Here is a 20,286-nt window from a genome sequence, read left to right as displayed (position 1 = left end):
TAAGAGAAAAGTAACTACTATTCCAGAATGAGACCACCGGGCATCACGGCACATGCCTGATATCCAAGCCACTCTCAGGGGCTGAGCCAGGGAAACTCACTGAGACTCATCCCCAAAAAGCAAAAAGTCTAGTGGAGGAGCACCTGGCACAAGTGAGGCTCTACTATCAAAAACAAAACAAAACAACCAGAATAACCTCAATTTGTTATATGCAGCTGAATTTAATCCTAACTGGTACAGTAAAACAAAACACCTGTTCATGTCTTAATTACAAATACCTCTTAAACTTATTTATGCACAGATCTTTAAACAAGAAAAAATTCTATCAGTTGGTCACCGATATCACAGATTATCTCTTAGTGATGAAGCTGTGGAGGAGCATGGTGATCATAAACTTTGCACTTCCTGTATCTAAATTTCCCACAATGAATACATGAACATTTGATACTTAAAAGGCCTCATTAAACATCAACCTCCACACCCTGGAGAGTACAGAACACTACCACTCTTTCAGGTACTCACCAGTTTTGCCTTGATGGTACCAGAGTCAACACTGGGCCCAGATTGTGCATGAAGCTGCAGCTGGATGGAGTGTAACTGTAACAGCTGGTCATGCACCTCCTTCTCCAGCACGACTTTCTCTGCTTGAGTCTCTGTCAGTTCAGATCTCAGGTCCACCAGCTGTGCCTTATAAAACAAGTGAAAACATTAAGTATGCTTCATTTTCTTTATCTGAATCTAATAATTAGTATTCAACAATGGCCATCTTTGATACGTATCTATGGACACTTGCAGACTATGAACCGACTGACCGAGTCACCCATTTAAACCGACGGGAAATAAATAGTACCAGTGAGATATCTGGGTGGCAGAAGAATTCCACAACAAACAGTATTTTTAAGACAGAATGCTATTTCCATTTTACTTTAAGAAGCCTTTTCCCTGTTTTGGCTTTATCTTCAAAACGTGTGAAAATACCCATCTGGTTTGGTCCATCATCCTTTACAGTACGGACAGCTGTGTGTCCGGGTGGCCACTCACATAACAGCATATGAGGGGAGGCCAAGCAGTGGTGCCTTGTGTCTAACCCAGAGACTACTGGTCCACGTCAGGGCACGCACCACCTAGTATGCCATGGACCAGCATGAGCTCACAGGACAGAGTGAAAGGTAAGTTTTCAGTAGCAGTGTAGCAGAACTCAAGAGGGCCACCTACCCTCATCAGAAATCAGAAGCTTCTCACTTTTACCCAACTGAAAATACACTGCTTTACCATTTTGCTCAGGATGTGTCCCTCATATCTGGTCATTCAAACTAAACACGCCTCTGTTTCTAATGCAACTCTATGTGATTTACCAAGAATCAAAGGGCCAAAAGCTATGGCGGCACAACAAGAAAAAAGAATTACAGATAATACTTTTAAAATTAGATAATTATTTATGCCCTTGAGAAACTTTCATATCAATTGCAAAGATAAATGTGTATAACCAAACTTTTTTAAATGTGGCAAATTACTGATGGATAGATAATTGGTGCAGTCCCAAGGAATTTAAAGGAAAAGAAGGCTCAAAGGAGGCTGGTAAGGAAAAGACTCAGACAGGAAGTAAGGTTAGACAAGCTTTTAGAGAAAAAGAAAACATGGACAAAACAGAGGATGACAATTAGCGAAGGCAGAGAGGCAGGGACTCTGCAGCATCTGAGGTCTCTTGAGTTCAAGGACCAATGGATGAGGACATACCTCTAGTGCCACTTCTATGTCCCACAGCAGGAGCCGGTGCCTGGAACATTACAGATGCTCAATATGGACCTCGAAAGTTGAAAGGAATTCTTTATTTTGGTGATACTGAGGACTGAAGCCTGGGACTTGTGCATGCCAGGCAAGCACTTTGCCTCTGAGCTACAGCCCCAGCCGAGTTGAAATGAATTCTAATGATGGTCCCGTGACTCTGAATGTTCTGTCTCCAAGTGTCCTTGCTTTGAAGATGTGACTACTCTCATAAGACAGCCTGTGCTTCTGGCCCCTCTCTTTGTGCAGACACTGCCCCTCCACTGGGGGGCTGCAGGTGCTGCTGCTCCAGCCCCATTTCTGGTTTGTGAGCACACCAGCCTGTCACTGCTTATCTTTTTGTTTTTGTTTTGTGTTTTTGTGATTCTAGTGGATTTATACAAGAGATTTTAAAAAGTAAAGTATTTATCAAATGGCCTTATCATGATCTTCCTCAGAGAAGTCCTCAGTGCCCATTTCCACTGTAACAGGAAAGCTGTGCACCAGAATTTGACACCAGCTACATAATTTAAAAAGTTCCCGTAGCCACATTTGAAAGTGATGAGAAAACAGGTGGAAGAGACATTTACAGTACACCCCACTTGACTCCACACATCAGACATATAATCTGTGTAACAACTCCGGACTCTCCCTTTGCATGGCCTTCTAAGCCCACCCTGCAGCCCATCTGCACAGGACCGGCAGAATCCAAGGACAGCCAATAGCCACACCAGGCCTGTGACCACTGTCCTGACACTGCCAGGCACCCCTCTGTGACAATTCCCAAGCAGGAATGGGTTTCATTAAGATTTAGATGCCGAGAGAATGAATAGGAGGAACTGAATCGCCCCCCAGGGCAGACAGATGCAAGACACTAAATAAGGCAGAACCCCACCTCCACTGCCTCCGCTCTGGTCTTTGCAGCTGGGGATCACACTCGGGGCCGCCCATCCTCAGAGCTGCATCCCAGCCCTGTGGAACAGGATACGCAGCAACACGCATGAACCCTCCTCCCTGGGAAAGTGTCCCTGTGTGATAAGAATGTCCACAGACTGGCATTCATTTAACACATTACCCACTGAAGAAAAACTTCCAGAAAGAATCACCCCTGGAAGACGGCGTTTGGCACACCTTGAAGACTGGAAGCCAGGCCTAGAAAGTCCTTCTCAGTGAAAGAACAACAAAATGACCTATGAGATAGTATGGTCTCTAAAACCAAAGAATTACAAAAAGTAAAGTTAAATTCACAGACCCTTTCTGGTAAGAATGCAGGCAGGCTGTTTTATGAACAGGCGTAAACTGTCTAGTTGCCCTATTGTTTTACCTTTAAACCACAAACAGCATGATTTACTCCTAAATGAGTAAAAACTTCTGGAGTTAAGAAAGAGGCAGAAGTGGTATTTAATGGGTAGACCAAAAGGCCAATCAATTTTTTTCATATTTAAATGTTTTAATTGCAAAAAACCAACAAAAACAAAATGCAATCCAAACATAATCATATTCTTAAAAAAACAGTAGCATAAAAGTATTTTGAAAGTGGCTATTACACCAACTCTTGATTAAACGAAGTAATATCTTCTGATATTGCTCAACTCAAAAAGTAAATAATTCTTTAAAAAGAAGATATAGATATCAAAATTCAAAGTCCAATTTTTGGGGATAATTATTTGAAATTTATTCTAAATTAATAATATTTAAGTAAACTTTCTTGCCTAAGATGAAAGCATTTTCGCTAAGAAAAATTATTGATAAATTTTATGTCAAGATTAGAAATTTCTATATATTCACTACAAATCCTTCTGATGTCACAGAATTTTAGCAGGAAAAGGACCTTGGAACATGAAGACCATGATTACAACAATCACTATTTAGATAACAAACCAAGGCCCAGTGAGGCCCACACACGCTCAAGGACTATCTGCTGTTGGCAGCAAATAGCACTGGAACCCAATTCTCTGACTGACCGCCAGGGCAAGGGAGCAGAATGATCAAGCACGTGACAGAAGGACAAATCCATTTCCAGGGCCACAGTACCTATGTTTGATGACTGACAATAGTCACAGCACACAAAGCAGGCATCTACCTACCACAGGGCGGGCAGGCTCCCCACATTGTCTGATTCTTATCACACTCAACTTTTTCTTTAACAGTTAAGGAAACTGGGAGTCTCAGGCTTGGGACAATTTGCTCAAGATCACACTAGCAAACAAAAGACCGGAAACCAGTCTGGCCATAGAAAGTGCCTGGGCATCTTCCAGCTCACTGTCTTTCCTACCCTACATTTTCACTCCAGAAGAGGAGAGATAAAGAGACACCTCTCACTTCAACCTTCAACCTTCAACTGTTGAGTGATACTCAATAACCGTTTTAAAGAAAAAACAAGCGGGTGAAGGTTACAGACTTCATTTACCTCTGACCATGAAGGTACATTTACAGAAAAAGTAAAATGATCATCAAGACACTCTTTCCCTAGAGCTCATTAAGGATAAACCAATCTCATTCCAGGTGGGTCTCTGGGCCTTGAAATCCTGGCCTCTACTTCCCCAATTCATTCAATCAGCCCAGGTGTTTCCTAAGGCGGTGCTTCTCAAACTGTGGTCCCTGGACAAGTAGTATCAGGTGGAATGAGTTGGGAGGCAGATGAACAATTCACAACACAGTCATGAAGTTGTCACCCTATGTTTATCTCTACTAGTTTCACAGTGTCAGATCTCACACTGAAGTCTTTGATCCGCTCCTGGTTGATTTTTGTACATAGTAAACAACAAAGGTCTCATTTCAAGGCTACCCAGCCTTCCCAGCCCCGCTTTCTGAAGAGGCCGTCCTTGCCACCTTGTCAAAGCTGGCTTCCTGCAGAGGGGTGCATTTTATTCCTGGAGTCTCTATTCTGCTCCACTGGTCTAGGTGTCCTTTTTATACCATCAACATGCTGTTTTGGTTATTGTACCTCTGTGTCTATTCTGAAGCGGGTACTACGATGCCTCCAGCTTTGTTCTTTCTGTTCTCAAGACTGTCCGGGCTATTTAGTCTTCCGTGGTACCACTCCAATGTAGGGTTATTTTCTCTATTTTTGTGAATCAAGTCATCGGCATTTTACACTCCGAGCAGTGTGAACATTTTAACATTAATTCTTCCAATCCATGAACATGGAATCTTTTCTAGTGTGCGTGTGTGTGTGTGTGCATGTGTGTTCTCTTCAATTTCTTTTATCAGTGTTCTACAATCTTGGATAAAACTTCAAAAGTCCTGGCAACACAAGCAAATACATCAGGCTAAAAAGCTGTACAGCAAAGGAAACCACCAACCAAAATGACAATCTTCACAGTGGAGAACATATATGCAAACTAAACATCTGATAGGGGGATAGTATCCAAAATACAGATGGAACTCAAGCAGTTCAACAACATAGAACCAAACAGCACAATTAAAAGTGTACAGAAGATCTGAACAGACATTTCTCAGAAGAAGACATACAAATGGCCATGAGCTACAGGAAAAGAGCTCAGCAGCACTGGTTAGCAGGGAAATAATACAATTGAAAACAACAATGAAATTACCACCTCACTCCAGCCAGAATGGCTTTCAAACAAAAGATAAGTACAGGTGATGATATGAAGAAAAAAAGATTCAACATGATCCAGTCGCCCCACACCTGCGCATGTACATTCCCTAGGGAAGGAAATCAGTAGGTCGAAGTCATCTGTACCAGTATCTACAACAGCCAAGACATGGCATTACCTAGGCGTCCGCCGATGGGTGGATGGATAAAGAAATGTGGCACACACACACACACACAGTGGAACACTTTCAGTGGTGAGGGGGTGACGTCCTTTGCAGCAACAGGGATGGACCTCAACACATCACACTATCCCACTTCCCAAATGTGATGTCTTCCAGGTCTATCCATGTTGCTAAGTGGGACAATCAGGCCAGAAAGACAAGTACTGCGTGAGTGCCCTCACATAAAAAAGTCATTCCCCCAGAAGGAGCGAGCACAATAGTGGTTCGTCACCAAAGGCAAGGGACAGTTGGGGTGGGGTGGACATGGAGAGGGCATCTAATGGGCAGGAAGTGACAGTAGGGAGGAGGAGTAAGTCCAAGTGTCCTACTGCCTGGTAGGATGACAATGATTTGTATCTCAAAACAGCTACAAGTTATTAAATGTTATCAAATGGTTATTAAATGTTGTCCTCATAATAAATACATGTTTAAGGCGATGAACATGCTAATTACCCTGCTTTAGTCATACAGTGTGTATACACGTACTGAAATACCATGCTGTGCCCCATTAAATACATGTGTTAGATGTCAATAAACTAAATCTTAAAATTCAAAGTATACTGCACAAAGTAGAAATGAAATATTATCAGAAATGGAAAGAGAGATGGGATTTTAACCAAATAACATTTTAGGATTATCATCACCATTCATATGTATTTAATGCAGTCATTTTCATTCGATTTCTCGTAACATACTCTCTTTTAAAACATCCAAACTTTTCTATCCAGACAATTCCTTTCTAATATCATTCTTACTCACTGGATTTTGTAACACCAAAACCAAAGTAACTGTTTTACTCAGAACTTCCCATTATTCTACTTTGTCTAGACCTAAATCCACTGCCTTTATAATCTAAAAACATACAGCTGTACTTCTTTCCAAATATAAATTAGACTTAATGTACTTCTAAACTGTCTTATGTATTAAAAAACAAGAAATTAGTGAACATCAAGTTGCAGATCAGGGAAACTGGATGCAGCTCATCTATTAGTTTCAGTGCATCACACAAATAGAAACTTTTGATTAAACTTTAAATGGCCAAGGAACCTAAAAAAACAATCTGGTAGAACATCTTTATTTTGCACATGTGAAAACGCAGGCCAAAAACCCTGCTATGTGAGCTGCCCCAAATTACCAAGTCCATGGGAGTAAAACTCAGACTCCTGACATCCCATCATTCTGGCAATAATGGGAAAGCTGTGAGCTCCAAAACAAATCACCTCCCCAATCTCAGAATCAGAACCTCCTCTCAGCAAGAGTCTGCACTCCCCACACTCCACACCTGAGTGCACACTGGCAAGCACAGGAACTTGTGTGCACACAAAGGGACACACACACGCACACAAAAGCACACGTTCCGTAAGTTGTTAAGGAATTATAAAGAAAACAGCTGACCACAAATAGCAATTTAACAATCTAAGTGCAAGGAACTACAGCACAGAAAGCATACATATTATCAAGTCTACCTATAATTGCTTCTGTATCTTTTGTCTGAAGTATGTGTATAAAATGTTATCTACCAGAAAGAAACAGTCAAGCTTTTAAAAGTCTGTGTGCTGCTTATGTCTACAAATGCAATGTAGGATGGAACGTACAAACTAGAATTTAAATCTCTGGCAAGTACATCATTTAAACCATTATCTATTCACACCCACCTACTCTACTTTCCAAAACACTTTAAAGCTCATATAGTTAATAAAACAAGTATAAAAGTAAAAATCATAGAGATGGCAGGCTATCACTATAAAAATATCTACAATTTACTGAATATCAAATTTAATTTTTTTTTTAATTTTGTGAGACAGGGTCTCGCTATGTAGTTCAGCCTGGCCTTGAACTCACGATGTAGCCCAGACTGGCCTCAAACTCGAGGCAATCTTCCTGCCTCAGCCTCCTGAGTGCTGGGATTATAGGCATGCACCACCATGCCCAGCTCCTTTTTCTATAATATTCAGCCATTCCCTCAACTAGATGCTCCTCGCTGATGTATGTTCAAGTTTATTTGATTAAACCAAAATGAAACAACACCTCCCTTGAACCCTACATTCTCTATCCAGCCTCACTCACTGCCTGCCTTTTCTCCACCTCCCCTAACTCTACCAAACATAGATGTGTTTGCAGAGACTGCTTTCTACCTCTGTAGCCTCCAGACCCTGTAAAATGGGAGTAATCATACCAATAGCCCTATCTTGTGTGACTGTAGAGAACGAGATGAATCAGTTAGGTAAAAGACTCAGGTCAGACCCAGGCCCACCAGTGCTGATCAGTACGGTTGGCAGAGAAGGCCCTTGCTGGTGTTGCTCATCCCACCTAACCACCCAGGCAGCCCATAGCCTAGGACCGACATCCCTGGGTCATCCTGAATCCCCTCCATCCATTCTAACCCAATACTAGGCTATTCTGTTAATTTTTACCTCAGGTCTCCTTTTTGAAGTTTATTATTCTATCTTTATTAATGCATGTTTGCAGTACATAATGTTTACAACCCTTATGTAGAACTGGTACATGTTTATAATGCATCTTACTTCTTTTTTTGTTTTCAAGACAGGGTCTAGCTGTGGAGTTTAGGCTGGCCTTGAACTCCTGGGGATCCTCCTGCCTCAGGCTTCCAAGTGCTGGGATTCCACACATGTGCCACCATAGCTGGCCTATGGCTTGATTCTCTCACCCCTTTCCTTCCTCTCACCTCCCTCCACCTCTCGACCCCCTTCCCATTTGAGAAAGATCTATGTCCCTACTTCCCATTATCTATCTTCTCTTTTACTCTTTATTTGTCCTTTGTGCTTCTGACTACTTTGCTCAGTCTCCATTATCTAGTCGTACTACCATCACCCTCTCACGTGGATAAGAACCTCCTAAATTACTTCCTGCATTCATGCTTGTCCGCCTTCCAAATTCCCTCCACCCCACAGTCAAGAGTGACCTATTCTAAGCTCACACCTGAGGTTACCACGGAGGCCGAAAATACTTCCCCTTGCTATGGCAAAGCCCCCACAGCCTCAGCCTATAAATCCACCGGCGTTCAGACCCTCCCAGTTCCGCCTCACCTTGTCTCCCTTCTGCTCTCCAAACACGGGAACAACTCTCTTTCAGGCCCTCAGATGCACCAGCTCCACCTCCTGATCGATTCATCGCAGTGTGGGCATTCCTACCTCTCTCAGCCTCTTCAGCTCCAGCGTAGCCCTGTGCCTCTGGCCAACCCTCACTCCCTCAAAGAGCTTCCCGGGCACTCCAGGGCGGCCCCTTCTTGACCTGTGTGTCTTCCACAGCACTCCTCCAAGTTGCCACTTCTCATTTTGTGACTATTCCCCAAACAAACTCCCCAACAGGACCCAAGCTTCACAACAGCAATGAGTGCGTCCTTTTTCGCTCTCCATGTTATTTTAACTACCCAAGACAACATCTGGGACATTATCAGCACTCAATTAATATGTAGTGAATCGGGCCAGGGATTTAGCTCAGTGGTTTTGCCGCCTGCTGTGCAAGGGCAAGGACCCGAGTTCGATCGCCAGTACCAGGAAAAAAGAAAAAATCTCTTTCTATATATATATATATATATAGTGCATCAATTTTCAACTTCAAGGCTGCACAATAGCCCATTAAAAGCAGATTTAACACAGCACTAGGACAGGTACATCACCAGCTCATTACCAGTGTTTCTTTATAGATGGTGGCGAACAGTAAATCATTTTAAATACTAATTCAGGAACTGTGCAGGGTAAAGAGAATGTGATAGAAATGCATTGTTTTGCTGTTATTTTAAAGGCACAAACAAGCAGGATATTGTATTTCAAGACAGAGAGGTGAGTTTTTCTAAAGTATTAGTTCACAACCTTTGTTCTACCCCAATACACCTTCTATCAGCTACTACTATTACTACTAGCACTACTAGTAGTAATGCCTCTGCTACTAGTAATACTAATACCACCGCTACTAGTAATACTAGTAATACTACCACTAGTAGTGAAACTAGCAGAAACCACTGCTACTTTCCCAGTGTTCAGAAAGTGGCTCACCACAGCAAAAAATCTCAACCAAATGAAAGAAAGCAATGTGCTGGGCACAATTGCAGTCCCAGCACCAAGAAGGCTGAGGCAGGAGGATTGCTGAGTTTGAGTCCAGCCTGGGCTACACAGTGAGTACAAAGCAAGCCTCCAAAGGAAAAAAAAAAAAGGGGGCTGGGGATTTAGCTCAGTGCTGCCATCGCCTGCCTCACAATCGAAAGGTCCTGAGTTTGATCCCCAGTACAAAAAAAAAGGATATAGTTAGAAATGGATCTATCTTGAAACCACCAAAAGTGTGAAAAGACAACCTACAAAAAAATTTTCACCAGCTGTTCCTCAGACAAAGATCTATGTAGAATATATAAAGAACTTAAAAAATCAGAGCTCCCAAATTTAAAGATCCAATCCAAAAATGGGCATCTGAAATGAGCAGACATTTCTCAAAGAAGTAGAAATGGCAAATAAATATATGAAAAAATGTTCAACATCACTGGTCATTGGAGAGATGCAGATGAAAACAACGCTGAGATTCCACCTCACCCCAGAAAGAATGGCTGCCATCATGAAATCAACCAATAACAAATGCTGGCGGGGCTGTGGGGAAAGAGGAACCCTGCTCCACTGCTGGTGGGAGTGTAGACTGGTGCAAGCACTGTGGAAATCAGTATGGAGATACCTCAAAGAACTAGGACTGGAAGTGCCATTTGACCCAGCTATTCCCCTGCTGGGTATCTTCCCAAAAGAATTAAAAGAATCATACCACAGTGATATATGGGCACCCAGGTTCATAGCAGCACAGTTTGTAATAGCTAAAACTTGGAAACAGCCCAAGTGCCCATCAACTGGACACTGGATAAAGATGTGGTTTTTTTATAAAATGGAGTACTACTCAGCCATAAAGAACGAGAAATTAGAGATGTTTATAGCTAAATGGATGAACATTGAGACAATACTCTTTAAGTGAAATAAACAGGACACACGTGTAAATACTGAATAGTTTCTCTAGTGTGAGAAACTCAAAGTGTAAATGAGGACTAAAAGGTATAATAGATAATGTGAAATAGGAAGAAAAGGGGCAAAGGGGAGGGGGGGAGGGGGAAGTGGGAGGGGTAGGGAAAAGGAAAGAAGGGAATGGGATTAATATGAGAAAATGAAAAAATGGAAACAAAGTCTTTGTAAAGAGGGAGGGATGGAGGGGTTGAAGGGAGGGCAGGGGAAGGGGAAAAAAATAAGACCCAAGAGAGATTATGTAAAGGTGCAAATTCCCAATGATGAATATCTTTATATTGTATACCTAAAATGTACTAATAAAATTAATTCAAAAAAAAGAAAAGGATCTATCTCAAATGTCCTGATATTTTCTCCCATCCCCTATCCTCTATAGATATGCTGCTTTCTAAATTTAACTTCTGGCATGAAGCAGTCACATGGGTGTCATTTATATTTAATTTTAAAATGTAATGTATTTTTTTCAGCAAAAGTGTTTTTCTAACAAATAAATTAACATGAATTGCAGTGTTATCTAAAACTGTAAGGACTGAGTAAAAAGTCTAATCTTGAAGGCTACTCAAGAATAATTTAAATATATTATAAATCACCCACATATATAAATTACTTGGAGATAAAAAGATAAATAAAAGATAATAAAAATACTTTATTATGGTAATATGGTTTTACAGTATTAATCTCTAAAACCACTAAAGTTTGATACTCATTTGTTACAGAAACCATAAGCAGCCTCAAACATTATGTCTAGGCTGCATACAATTATAACAGTAGAACCAATTCATCTTTTTACAAAGAAATGAAACAGAGTAAGAAAGTATATAAGTCAGTTACGATCCAAGATCTCAGAAGATTAACTGAAATTGTGCAGCTAGTGTATCAGCAGTCCCACTGTAAAAGACACTGTTGACAATGAGTCTTTCCAGAGCAATACACAACAAATTCCATGAAAACTACAGAAGATCCTGCGCATACAAAGATTAACACCAAAGACAGATGAGCTACCTGTAACTGAAAATATATATAAACAAATAAAAAACATCAAATTGCGTCTCTCTCTTCACCATTTTCTTTCTTTTTTTTTTTTTGGGGGGGGGGGGGTGCCGGGGATTGAACTCTGGTCCTTGCGCTTGCACAGCAGATGGCGAAACCACTGAGCTAAATCCCCAGGCCTCTTCACCATTTTCTAAGATTCTGAATTCAGGGTTTCACACGTGTTGAAAAAACATGCTGACCTTGTCACATACTAGCATTTCTTATTTTCAGAAAAAAAAAATGCTACCTCCTAGGAGGGTAGATGGAATCAGAATATGTAATTATAATTTTTGAAAAAGAGAACACACAGTTTATTACAACTTCATACTTGTCCAAAATATTTAAGATAAAAATTAACATCTCCTACTCAATCAAGTTTCCTCAAAATTATATCTTGTATTTGATAGCAAAAACATCATTTTTGTTTTCTTAGGTCATTTTTTAAAATGAGAGATTGTTTCACTTTCATAAAGCTATTTATTCCCAGCCGAGACATAAAAGTTGTAAATGATATGAAAGTTTCCATGTGACCAAGAGCTACTCCTGATACTTGTTTTTAAAGATAAAGTACTATTTCCAAAAAGCCATCCAATCTAATTTCACTACCAGCTACGCCTAACAGCCCCCTTTCAGAAGTGTCACTAATAAAGAGACATTTTCATTTACCGACAGTAAGCGATCACCTTAACATCAGCATATTCCAGCCAACACTTCCAGAAGAAGAGGTTAACAGTCTCAAGTGGAGAAGAGCCATAAAACCCTGCGTATGAAAATCTACGTTAATCAAAGGTTAATTGTATCTCGTTTTCCATGTTAACAGGAAAGAGAAAGAATGCTGACCACTAAGTAAGGAGAGGAGGGAAAGCTTATCTGGCAGAGATATTAATTTGGATACCCAGGCAGTCTCAATTCTTACAACTAGGAGCAAAGACGTCTTAGGAAAGCTAATGCTCAAAGAGCTCTGCACATCCCCGGTTGCCCCATTTTTGCCTAAATGAATGACCCATTCTCTAATTGCCTACTTAGAAAATGCAGTGTATGCAATGATGTTCATCTCTCGTGATTCCTAAAGATTGCAATAATGCTCTAAATTTTGCGCACAATGAGGTAAGTTTTCTTATGTTGTTTTGAAATCGCCAGCACGCCCCACACCCACACCCAGGATCACAGACTAAAACAAATAGCATTTTACAAACTCTCTAAAACAGATCCAGACTTTGGGAAACAGAGCAAAGTACAAACACATAAACCCTAATGGAGAAGTTACTTGAATAATTACAGGGAGCTCTGAAAAATCTGCCTATAATTTGAGGGCAACCGTAAATGTAAACCAAGAAAGATAACGATACCACCGTATAGATGCCATTAAATTTTCCTAGAGCTTTGATTAGAGCTCCCTAAGCAGCTCAGGTATGTCCTTTTATGCAATCAGATGTTGATCTGTGATAATTAAAAGGATCGAGGCTGTGACCCTCTGGAAACACGGTCTGCACAACTCGATGTCAAGCGCTGGGGCGAAGGCATCCTCCTGCTAGCGCCTTCCTCGAGGATTCGCGCGGCTCGGGCCGGGAGGCTGCGGAACCGCTCCCGAAGCTCCTGGGAGGGACCAGCAGGTGGGCGCCGGTCCCCGGGTCTCCGCCCCCGCCCTCCAACCCCGCCCGCCCCGGCCCACCTCCAGCTTGTGGTTGATCTGCGACACGGTCTGCGCCTTGTGGCACAGCTGCGCGAAGCAGGAGCTCAGGCTCGTCATCTTCTGCCGCCCCTCGTAGGTGATGTCCGCCTGGTCCGGGTCGATCTCGCCCAGCAGCAGGTCCACGTCCACGAAGGCCTTGTCGAACTCCTTCTCCAGCACCTCCAGCCACCGGAACATGGACACCCCGCCCGGGGAGACCCCCGCGGCGCAGGCGGCGGCCCCGGGACCCGCTCCGGAGGCCGCCGGGCTTGGGCCGCCCGCCGACATGGCGCCACGTCGGCCTCCCGGATGGCGCCGACCTCCGCCGCCGCCCGTCTGCGCGGGACTGCTGGGCTGCGGGCCTCCGCGCGCCCGCGACCCTCCGCCTTCAGCGTTCACGCCGCGAGCTGCCCCACCGCGCCGGGAGCCTGAGGAAGCGGCGGCCGCACACGGAAGCCGGCTGCCCCGCCTCCCAGCCCCGCCACTGCGCACGCGTTGTGAGAGGCCAAGACGGCGCACGCCGGGATAAGGGGGCGGGGCGGTGAGACCTGGGCCAATGAAAGGGCTCTGTTTGGGCCCCTCCCCCTGGCGGCCATCTTGACGACTGGCCGGCCCGGGAGGGCACCCTCAGAAACAAGGCGCGCGTGTCGGCTTCCCAGCGGGACGGGCCGGAGGAAGAGGAGAGTGTCCACGTCGCGGGGGGGAATGGCTTGCGCCAGATTGACTTCGGGAGAGTCGCTGCAGTGGCATCCAGGGCCGCAGTTGGGGCGGGAGGCCGACGGGAGCATGCGCAATCGCGCGGCCTGCCTGCCCCTTCCCGCTCAAGGTGGGCGGGCGGGCTGTGTGGGCACGCGCAGTCGCCACGTCTCGCCCTCCGGGTCGGGTCCGGGTCAAGTCCCGGTCCGGTTCCGCTCCGGTGCGGAGGGTGGCTCGGCCTTCCCTGAGGAAGCGGCTGACAGGCTTTCCGGAGCTAATGAGAGACCTCTGACTAGGGCGAGTTTCGGCACGCACCACCTAGCAGCCGCCCCGCTGCCATGCCTTCGTAACCTGGAAGCCGAATTTCCGAAATCGCCTTCACTCAGCAGTGAGGTAGAATGCTTGGCGTTGCTACTTTGCACACAGGGTCAAGCAACTGTTTTTTTACAAATGTATTTCGCGGTAGTGGGGATTGAATCCAGGGACTTCATGCTGACTACATCTCCGGCCGTTATTTATTTCTTTATGAATTACATCCCCAGCCTTTTGGGGAGGGCGCAGGTATAGCTAAATGGTCCAGGTTGGGCATAAACTTGTGATCCTCCTGTCTCAGCCTCCTAGAGTGCTAAGCTTACTGGTGTGTGCCGCCCTCCTGGTTTAAGGCAATTACTTTTTTTTTTTTTTTGGTACCGGGAATCGAACTCGGGACCATGCGCTCGCTAGGCAGGCGACAGAACCACTGAGCTAAATCCCCGGCAAGGCAATTACTTTAAATGGTGCAGTTATTTCGAAAACTAGTAGTGTCCCCAAATAGGACATTGCAGAAGAAAACAAAATAATGGCGATTCCGGTGAGGCCTGGCGCTCAGGCTGAGCACATAGGCTCCACGAAAGGAACTCACGACTGCAACTTTAATTTGAATCAGCCCTTTGGAAGCCATTCTGCAACTGCTGTCTTTACTTTGCACATACCTTCTCTCCAGCCTCGAGTAGTGAGTGCTGGGAAGGGAGGGAAGAGGTGACCAGTGTAGGGTAGGCTGTATAGGGATTGTCCCTCCTGAGTCGCCCAGGGGAGTACTTGGGCACTCTGCAGAATCCACTTCACTCTCTACTTGGGACAGACTCTTTGAATTAATCCACCCCCCACCCCTACCCCCGTGCCAACGCAACACCAACTAGAAGCAAGAGATGCACCTTTCAGCACTTCCTGGTTAGCATCAAGCATCGCAGTAATTCAGCCCTTTGCCTTCAGCAAGGGTGTCTAAGCGAAAGTAACCGAGAGATCCTTGCCCTGAGCTTGGATGGGAACCTTCCACATGTCTTAATACACGGTCGGTAATATTAAACTGAAATGTGCATCTTTCACATTCCAACATTAACTTTATTTTCATCTCCGATAACATCATTGGTACAGCTACTAGCTACTTTCTCTACACAATATATAGTTAGCATTACTTGCTTTACGTCCTTGGTCCTCAAAAAGCCCTTTGAGGTAAGCATAGTCATTTTTTACAGATGAATCCCAGAGAGCTGTAGGTATCTCAGTAAAGTCACGGCTAGAAGACTCCTGAGAAAGGATTTCAATCTTGGTGTCTGGTTGGGTATGGTGGTGCAGACCTGTCTTCCAGCACTAGGAGGCTGAGGCAGAAGGGTCACCAAGAAGTCAAGGCCAGCCTGGGCTACACAGACCCTGTCTCAAAAGAAACAAAAAAAATCTAGGTGTTGCTTTCTCCAAAGTCTTTGCTGTTAACCACTTGCTGTTAATGGGACAGAGAAGAGCAGAGCAAGGGAATCCATTTCTTCTTGGATAGGTTACCAGTATAGTAAATTCTCAGGTCAGTTCCAAAAGTTAAAAGTTCTTCCCAGTTATAAGCCATACACAAAGCTGTTAACATACATGAAATATTAACAAAAAATTAATTGTCATACTGAACTCAGCTTTATATGGGACACACTCAAATATAAATTGCATTTCTTTTTTTAAAAAAAGTTCCAATTACCTTTCCACTATATTGTGGTGCACTGACCTGCACTCTTTTAAGTGTTTGTGTGTCCAGTGCTCTGAGATTGGGGAATAGCCCTTGGTTGGGATAGCAGATGCCATGCAGTTCCAAGTCACACTCTCCTGTTTTGGGATAGTTTCCTGTCCTGTTGTCCCTTCTCTTTACCATACTGTGTAGCAGCTGCTACACCCCTGCGTGCTTGCCATCTTGGTGTTACCTGACCATTTCAAATTCTCGCCAGAGGTTCCCAAGTCCCAGCAGAACGGGCTGGAAGAGCAGCTTGGTGGTGAAGTGCGCCACCTGTTGTCAGTGCTCTGTACCTACACATTCCCTAACCACCACCCCCACCCCCACCCCCCGCCACGGAGTTCGGGATTGTATGCAGTGTTCTTGTGGGATTGTTTTCCCACAGATGAAAAACAAAGATCGTGATGTTTCTGTTCGCAGTTAAATTGGTGGAAACTTCCGATGTCTGTTGCACAGATCATGCTTATGTGGTTTAAAACAATCTGATATAACTGTGAAGCCCTGACAGATGAGGTGGCACACACTAGCAATCCTGGCACTTGGGAGGCTGAGGCCGAAGGATCATGAGTTTGAAGCCAGGCTAACTACGTAGTGGGTAGTGAGACCCTATCTTTTTTTAAAAAGGCTTATTTTATCCCCCTCAGGGCTTTGCCTCTAAGAAAAAAATAAGGTGGAGATGGAGGAAACTGGGGAAGAGGGAAGATGCTGAAGGTTTCTTTGGTAGGTGCTGATACTTAGCTGTGTGGTGAGTGTGTAGATCAGGTGCTTACAGAGCACTCTTGACTACAGAGAGACTGTGAGGGACATAGAAGACCACTTTGGAGGGGAGAGGGAGACTCATTTACTAAACTACTGCATTCCAGGCTCTGCACTAAGTTTCACTTGTTTAAGTTAATTTCTAGTAACCCCACCAAGAAAAGGAAGAAATTAAAAAGTGCTACCTGTGATTATAAACAGATGCATGATGAGTCAAGAAAGTCAAGGAAAATCTACTGCCATTTTACTTGAGCAATGTGAGAAAATCTTGGACTATTGTACTCATAAATATTGTTTATATTCACTATATTTATTACTCCTATTTGCTAACCATTTGAAATTTTCAGATATTCATGCTAAAGAAGTCAGAATGGACTTTTCACAGTGATTTATTACCTTATTCTTCCTCTGGTTGTTTCTTTTAAAATAACAAGGTGTATGTTTAACCTTTAAGAGTTTGCTACAGTAAAAGGCATGTTGCCATTAATTCCCCCTCACAGTACTTTGCATCGCTCGGAATACGTTTGTCCCATCATCCTTGCAACTTCCTGAAGCAGTGCTGGACGTTCTCTTTGGTGTCTTTATGAGGTGGGATCAAAAATACAGTAAATGCTGCTGCCAAGCGCCATCCAACAGGAAGGGAGGCCCATAAACACATCATGGTATGAACATGGTGTATCTTCCTCTACCTTATTCACCAGATCTGACTTCGTGAGACTCCTGGATCTTTCCCAAAGTCAAAATGATCATGAAAGGGAAATGTTTTGCATGGATTAAGGACACTGAGGCAGCCACAGCAGTGCAACTGAAGACACTCAAGAAAGAGGACTTCCAGAACTGCTTCAGAAAGTGGGCAGAGTGGTGGGGTAACTGTTGGGAGCAAGGAGGAGTCTGCAGGGGTAGTGGCCGAGTGTTTACTGTGATAATTGTTCCTAAAACCTGAAACATTCACCATATATTTGATCACACGTCATAAATGAGAGCTGTTTGCTGTCTTGTTTTTAAAACTTGAGGGTTTCAGTGGAGTGACAAGATTAGTGCAGATACTCCTGAGGTCCAAGAATACTTTCTAAAAGCAAAATATAACCCAAAAAAGCAAACCTAAAATTAAAACCTCACAAAAAGATTTTAACCCTTTTTTATCTTTTTTTTTTTTGGTACCGGGGATCCAACTCGGGTCCGTGCGCTTGCACAGCAGGTGGCGAAACCACTGAGCTAAAACCCCGGCTAACCTTTCTTATATTTGAATTCCTCTGCACTATTAAAGACTGACTGCACCTTCTTTTCTCTTTCCCTGCTCTGCCTGTTTGCCCTTTCCCGCAGCTGAAGGTTTTCTGTGCTACCTAAGCCGCCGTTTATAACAGCGGTGTCAGGGGCGTCAGAGATCGCGGGCCCCGACCCTCCCTCACCCGCCTCAAGTCACCGTTTATTCCTCAGACTGTCAGACTTCACAGGTCAAGCACAGACGCCCTCTCATCAGCCTTTGTCCTTTGTATCTCTCATCATTCATCCTAACAGAGCTCCAGCAGGTGCACTTATTCTAAACACCCCGGAGCATCGTCCTTGTGCTTGGATTAAAAATGTAAGAATGTTTTAAATTACCTAACTAGAATTGGTACAGACTTCTAAATGAAGTGGCGTTGCCTGACAAATGGGTCGTAAGCCGCTCAGAGTTCATTTGCCCTCGTGGCCCTGGGGAGCAGAGGAGGAGGGCGTAGACCTCGCCCACAGTGAGGGGCAGGGCAACCCCTGTACCCGGAGGGCCTGGCTCCGTGGTGGGGCTGACCGAGGCTCAGCCCGCCGGAACCTCCCCTGGACGCTGTGACCTGAGACCGCGGGCGACCGGAGCGCTCTCCCGGGGAGGGGCGGGGGTGGCAGCGTCTCGGTCCAGCTCTCCGGCTACGCCCAGGCTCTGTCCACGGCGGAGGCCGGCGATCAGCGTCGGGGGTTGGGCGGGCGTAGCACGGTGTCCTCCGCCCCGACTGAGGCGCGATCTTGCTTGTGACCTGGCTGCTTAGCCTGCCTTCCTGCTTGCCCATTTTCAAGTCTGTGTTTCCGGACTTCCCTATCGCCCCGTGTGCTTCGCAGCCTTCTTTCAGCAATGCCTTTTCGGCTTTAATCAGCCATAGCTTGTTTTTATTGCAATTAGTAACCCAAACTGATACAACTAGCATTAGCTATCATTTATGGAGACCTTACTTCGTCCCCAGCCCCCCCCCCCCCATTTTAAACTGGTCTAAGACGCTAAACTGCTTAGCCTGGACTGGAACTTGTGATTCTCTTCCTCAGCCTACCAGAAGGCTGAAATGGTAAGCACGCGCCATCCCCCAGCTGAGACCTTACTTTCTGTCCACAGATTTAATAAGCTGTAGTTCATTTTCTTTTCCCTTCTGTAAAATGGATATTATTTCCCTTATTTTTATCTTCATTTTACATGAGGAAAAAATGAGGCTTGGTGAGATGAAGCAGTAGAACTTATTTTTCTGCTTTGCTCTCAACTTAAAACTGTCTATGAGACATGCTCCTGAATAAGGAGACAACTGAAGAATCATGTACATAACTTTTTATTCTTTAAAACTTCTTTTATCTGAGATAGAGGGTTTTCCTTTAAAAAAAAAAAACTTCTCGAGATTTAGCACAAGGTCCTGAGTTCAATCCCCAGTACCAAAAAAAATAAAAATAAAAATGAAAATTTAAATTTAAAAAAAGCTTCTAAAGTGAAAATAGAAGGAAAAAATGGAAACAAAGCTTTTGTACATAGGGAGGGGAGGGGGCTTGGGGGGGAAATGGGATAAAATAAAATCAGAAAAAAACCTGGTTAGGCCCTTGGTTGCTGTTTTACAATCTGAATCCTGCACTGATGTTTCTAGCTGCAAGTCAGGGGGATCTGAGTTAGTTTCCTGTCTGGAGTTCAGTTTCTTACCTGCAGTGGGCAAGAATGCTGATAGATTGTCTCTTAAGTTTCCTTCCGGTACTAACAGCCTATGAAATATGCCAAAAATTAAGTTAAGTCCTCCTTGTAACCCAACAAGAATGCTCCTTAAAAAGAGATCTCTGCAGATTTCTTTATTCTGGTATAAAATGCCTTCTGTGGTAATGGCTCTCAAAATACTAGTCACAAGATACCAGGTGATTTCAGGGTTTAGGCCAATTATTTCTTGCCCTGTCTTTTAATAAATTCATTTCGTAGAGGTTAGCATCCCTGTTTATTTCAGGCTTTCCTCAGCGACACCACTGATGTTGTACACTGCAGAACTGCATCTTATTGTGGGGCTGCCTCCTGCATCGCAGGGTGGTCAGCAGCATCCCGGGCCATGACTCACTGTCCCCTTCTCCCTCAGTGGATGACAATCAAAAATGTCTCCAGGGCCAGAGATTTAGCTCAGTGGTTTCACCGCCTGCTGCAAAAGTGCAAGGACCCGAGTTCGATCCCCAGGACCAAAAAAAAAAATGTCTCCAGGAGGAATAGGGAAAATAGGCAGGGGTGATCCTGGGTTGAGAATCTGAACCAAGAATCAAATCCAAATCCAAATTCAAAGCATAAT

General features: G+C 44.1%; 2 protein-coding genes across 3 annotated transcripts in view; one reads left to right on the top strand and one right to left on the bottom strand.

Annotated features, from left to right (window-relative positions):
• Window positions 1-13,729, bottom strand: part of Gopc (golgi associated PDZ and coiled-coil motif containing) — a 29,300-nt gene extending 15,571 nt beyond the window's left edge. For both annotated transcript variants that reach the window (XM_004860166.4, XM_004860167.4), the window contains exons 1-2: window positions 13,261-13,729; window positions 523-687 (exon numbers count right to left, since the gene is read on the bottom strand). In XM_004860166.4, coding sequence (XP_004860223.1) covers window positions 523-687; window positions 13,261-13,548 — 453 coding nt within the window. In that variant the 5' untranslated portion in view covers window positions 13,549-13,729. The remainder of the gene's footprint in view (window positions 1-522; window positions 688-13,260) is intronic.
• Window positions 13,730-13,838: 109 nt separating this feature from the next.
• LOC101714799 (nephrocan-like) overlaps window positions 13,839-20,286 on the top strand; it is a 22,325-nt gene continuing 15,877 nt past the window's right edge. Inside the window, 2 exon segments of the mRNA XM_087190205.1 lie at window positions 13,839-14,349; window positions 16,630-16,705. Of these exon segments, the coding sequence (XP_087046331.1) occupies window positions 13,966-14,349; window positions 16,630-16,705 (460 nt within the window). The 5' untranslated portion in view covers window positions 13,839-13,965.

The sequence above is a fragment of the Heterocephalus glaber genome, unplaced genomic scaffold, assembly GCF_053883595.1.
Source record: "Heterocephalus glaber isolate CG9 unplaced genomic scaffold, H.glaber_assembly_v1.0 deba00001550, whole genome shotgun sequence".
NCBI classification, from domain to species: domain Eukaryota; kingdom Metazoa; phylum Chordata; class Mammalia; order Rodentia; family Bathyergidae; genus Heterocephalus; species Heterocephalus glaber.
The sequence above is the reverse complement of the archived record's forward strand: the minus strand, read 5'-3'. Positions and strand labels throughout refer to the sequence as shown.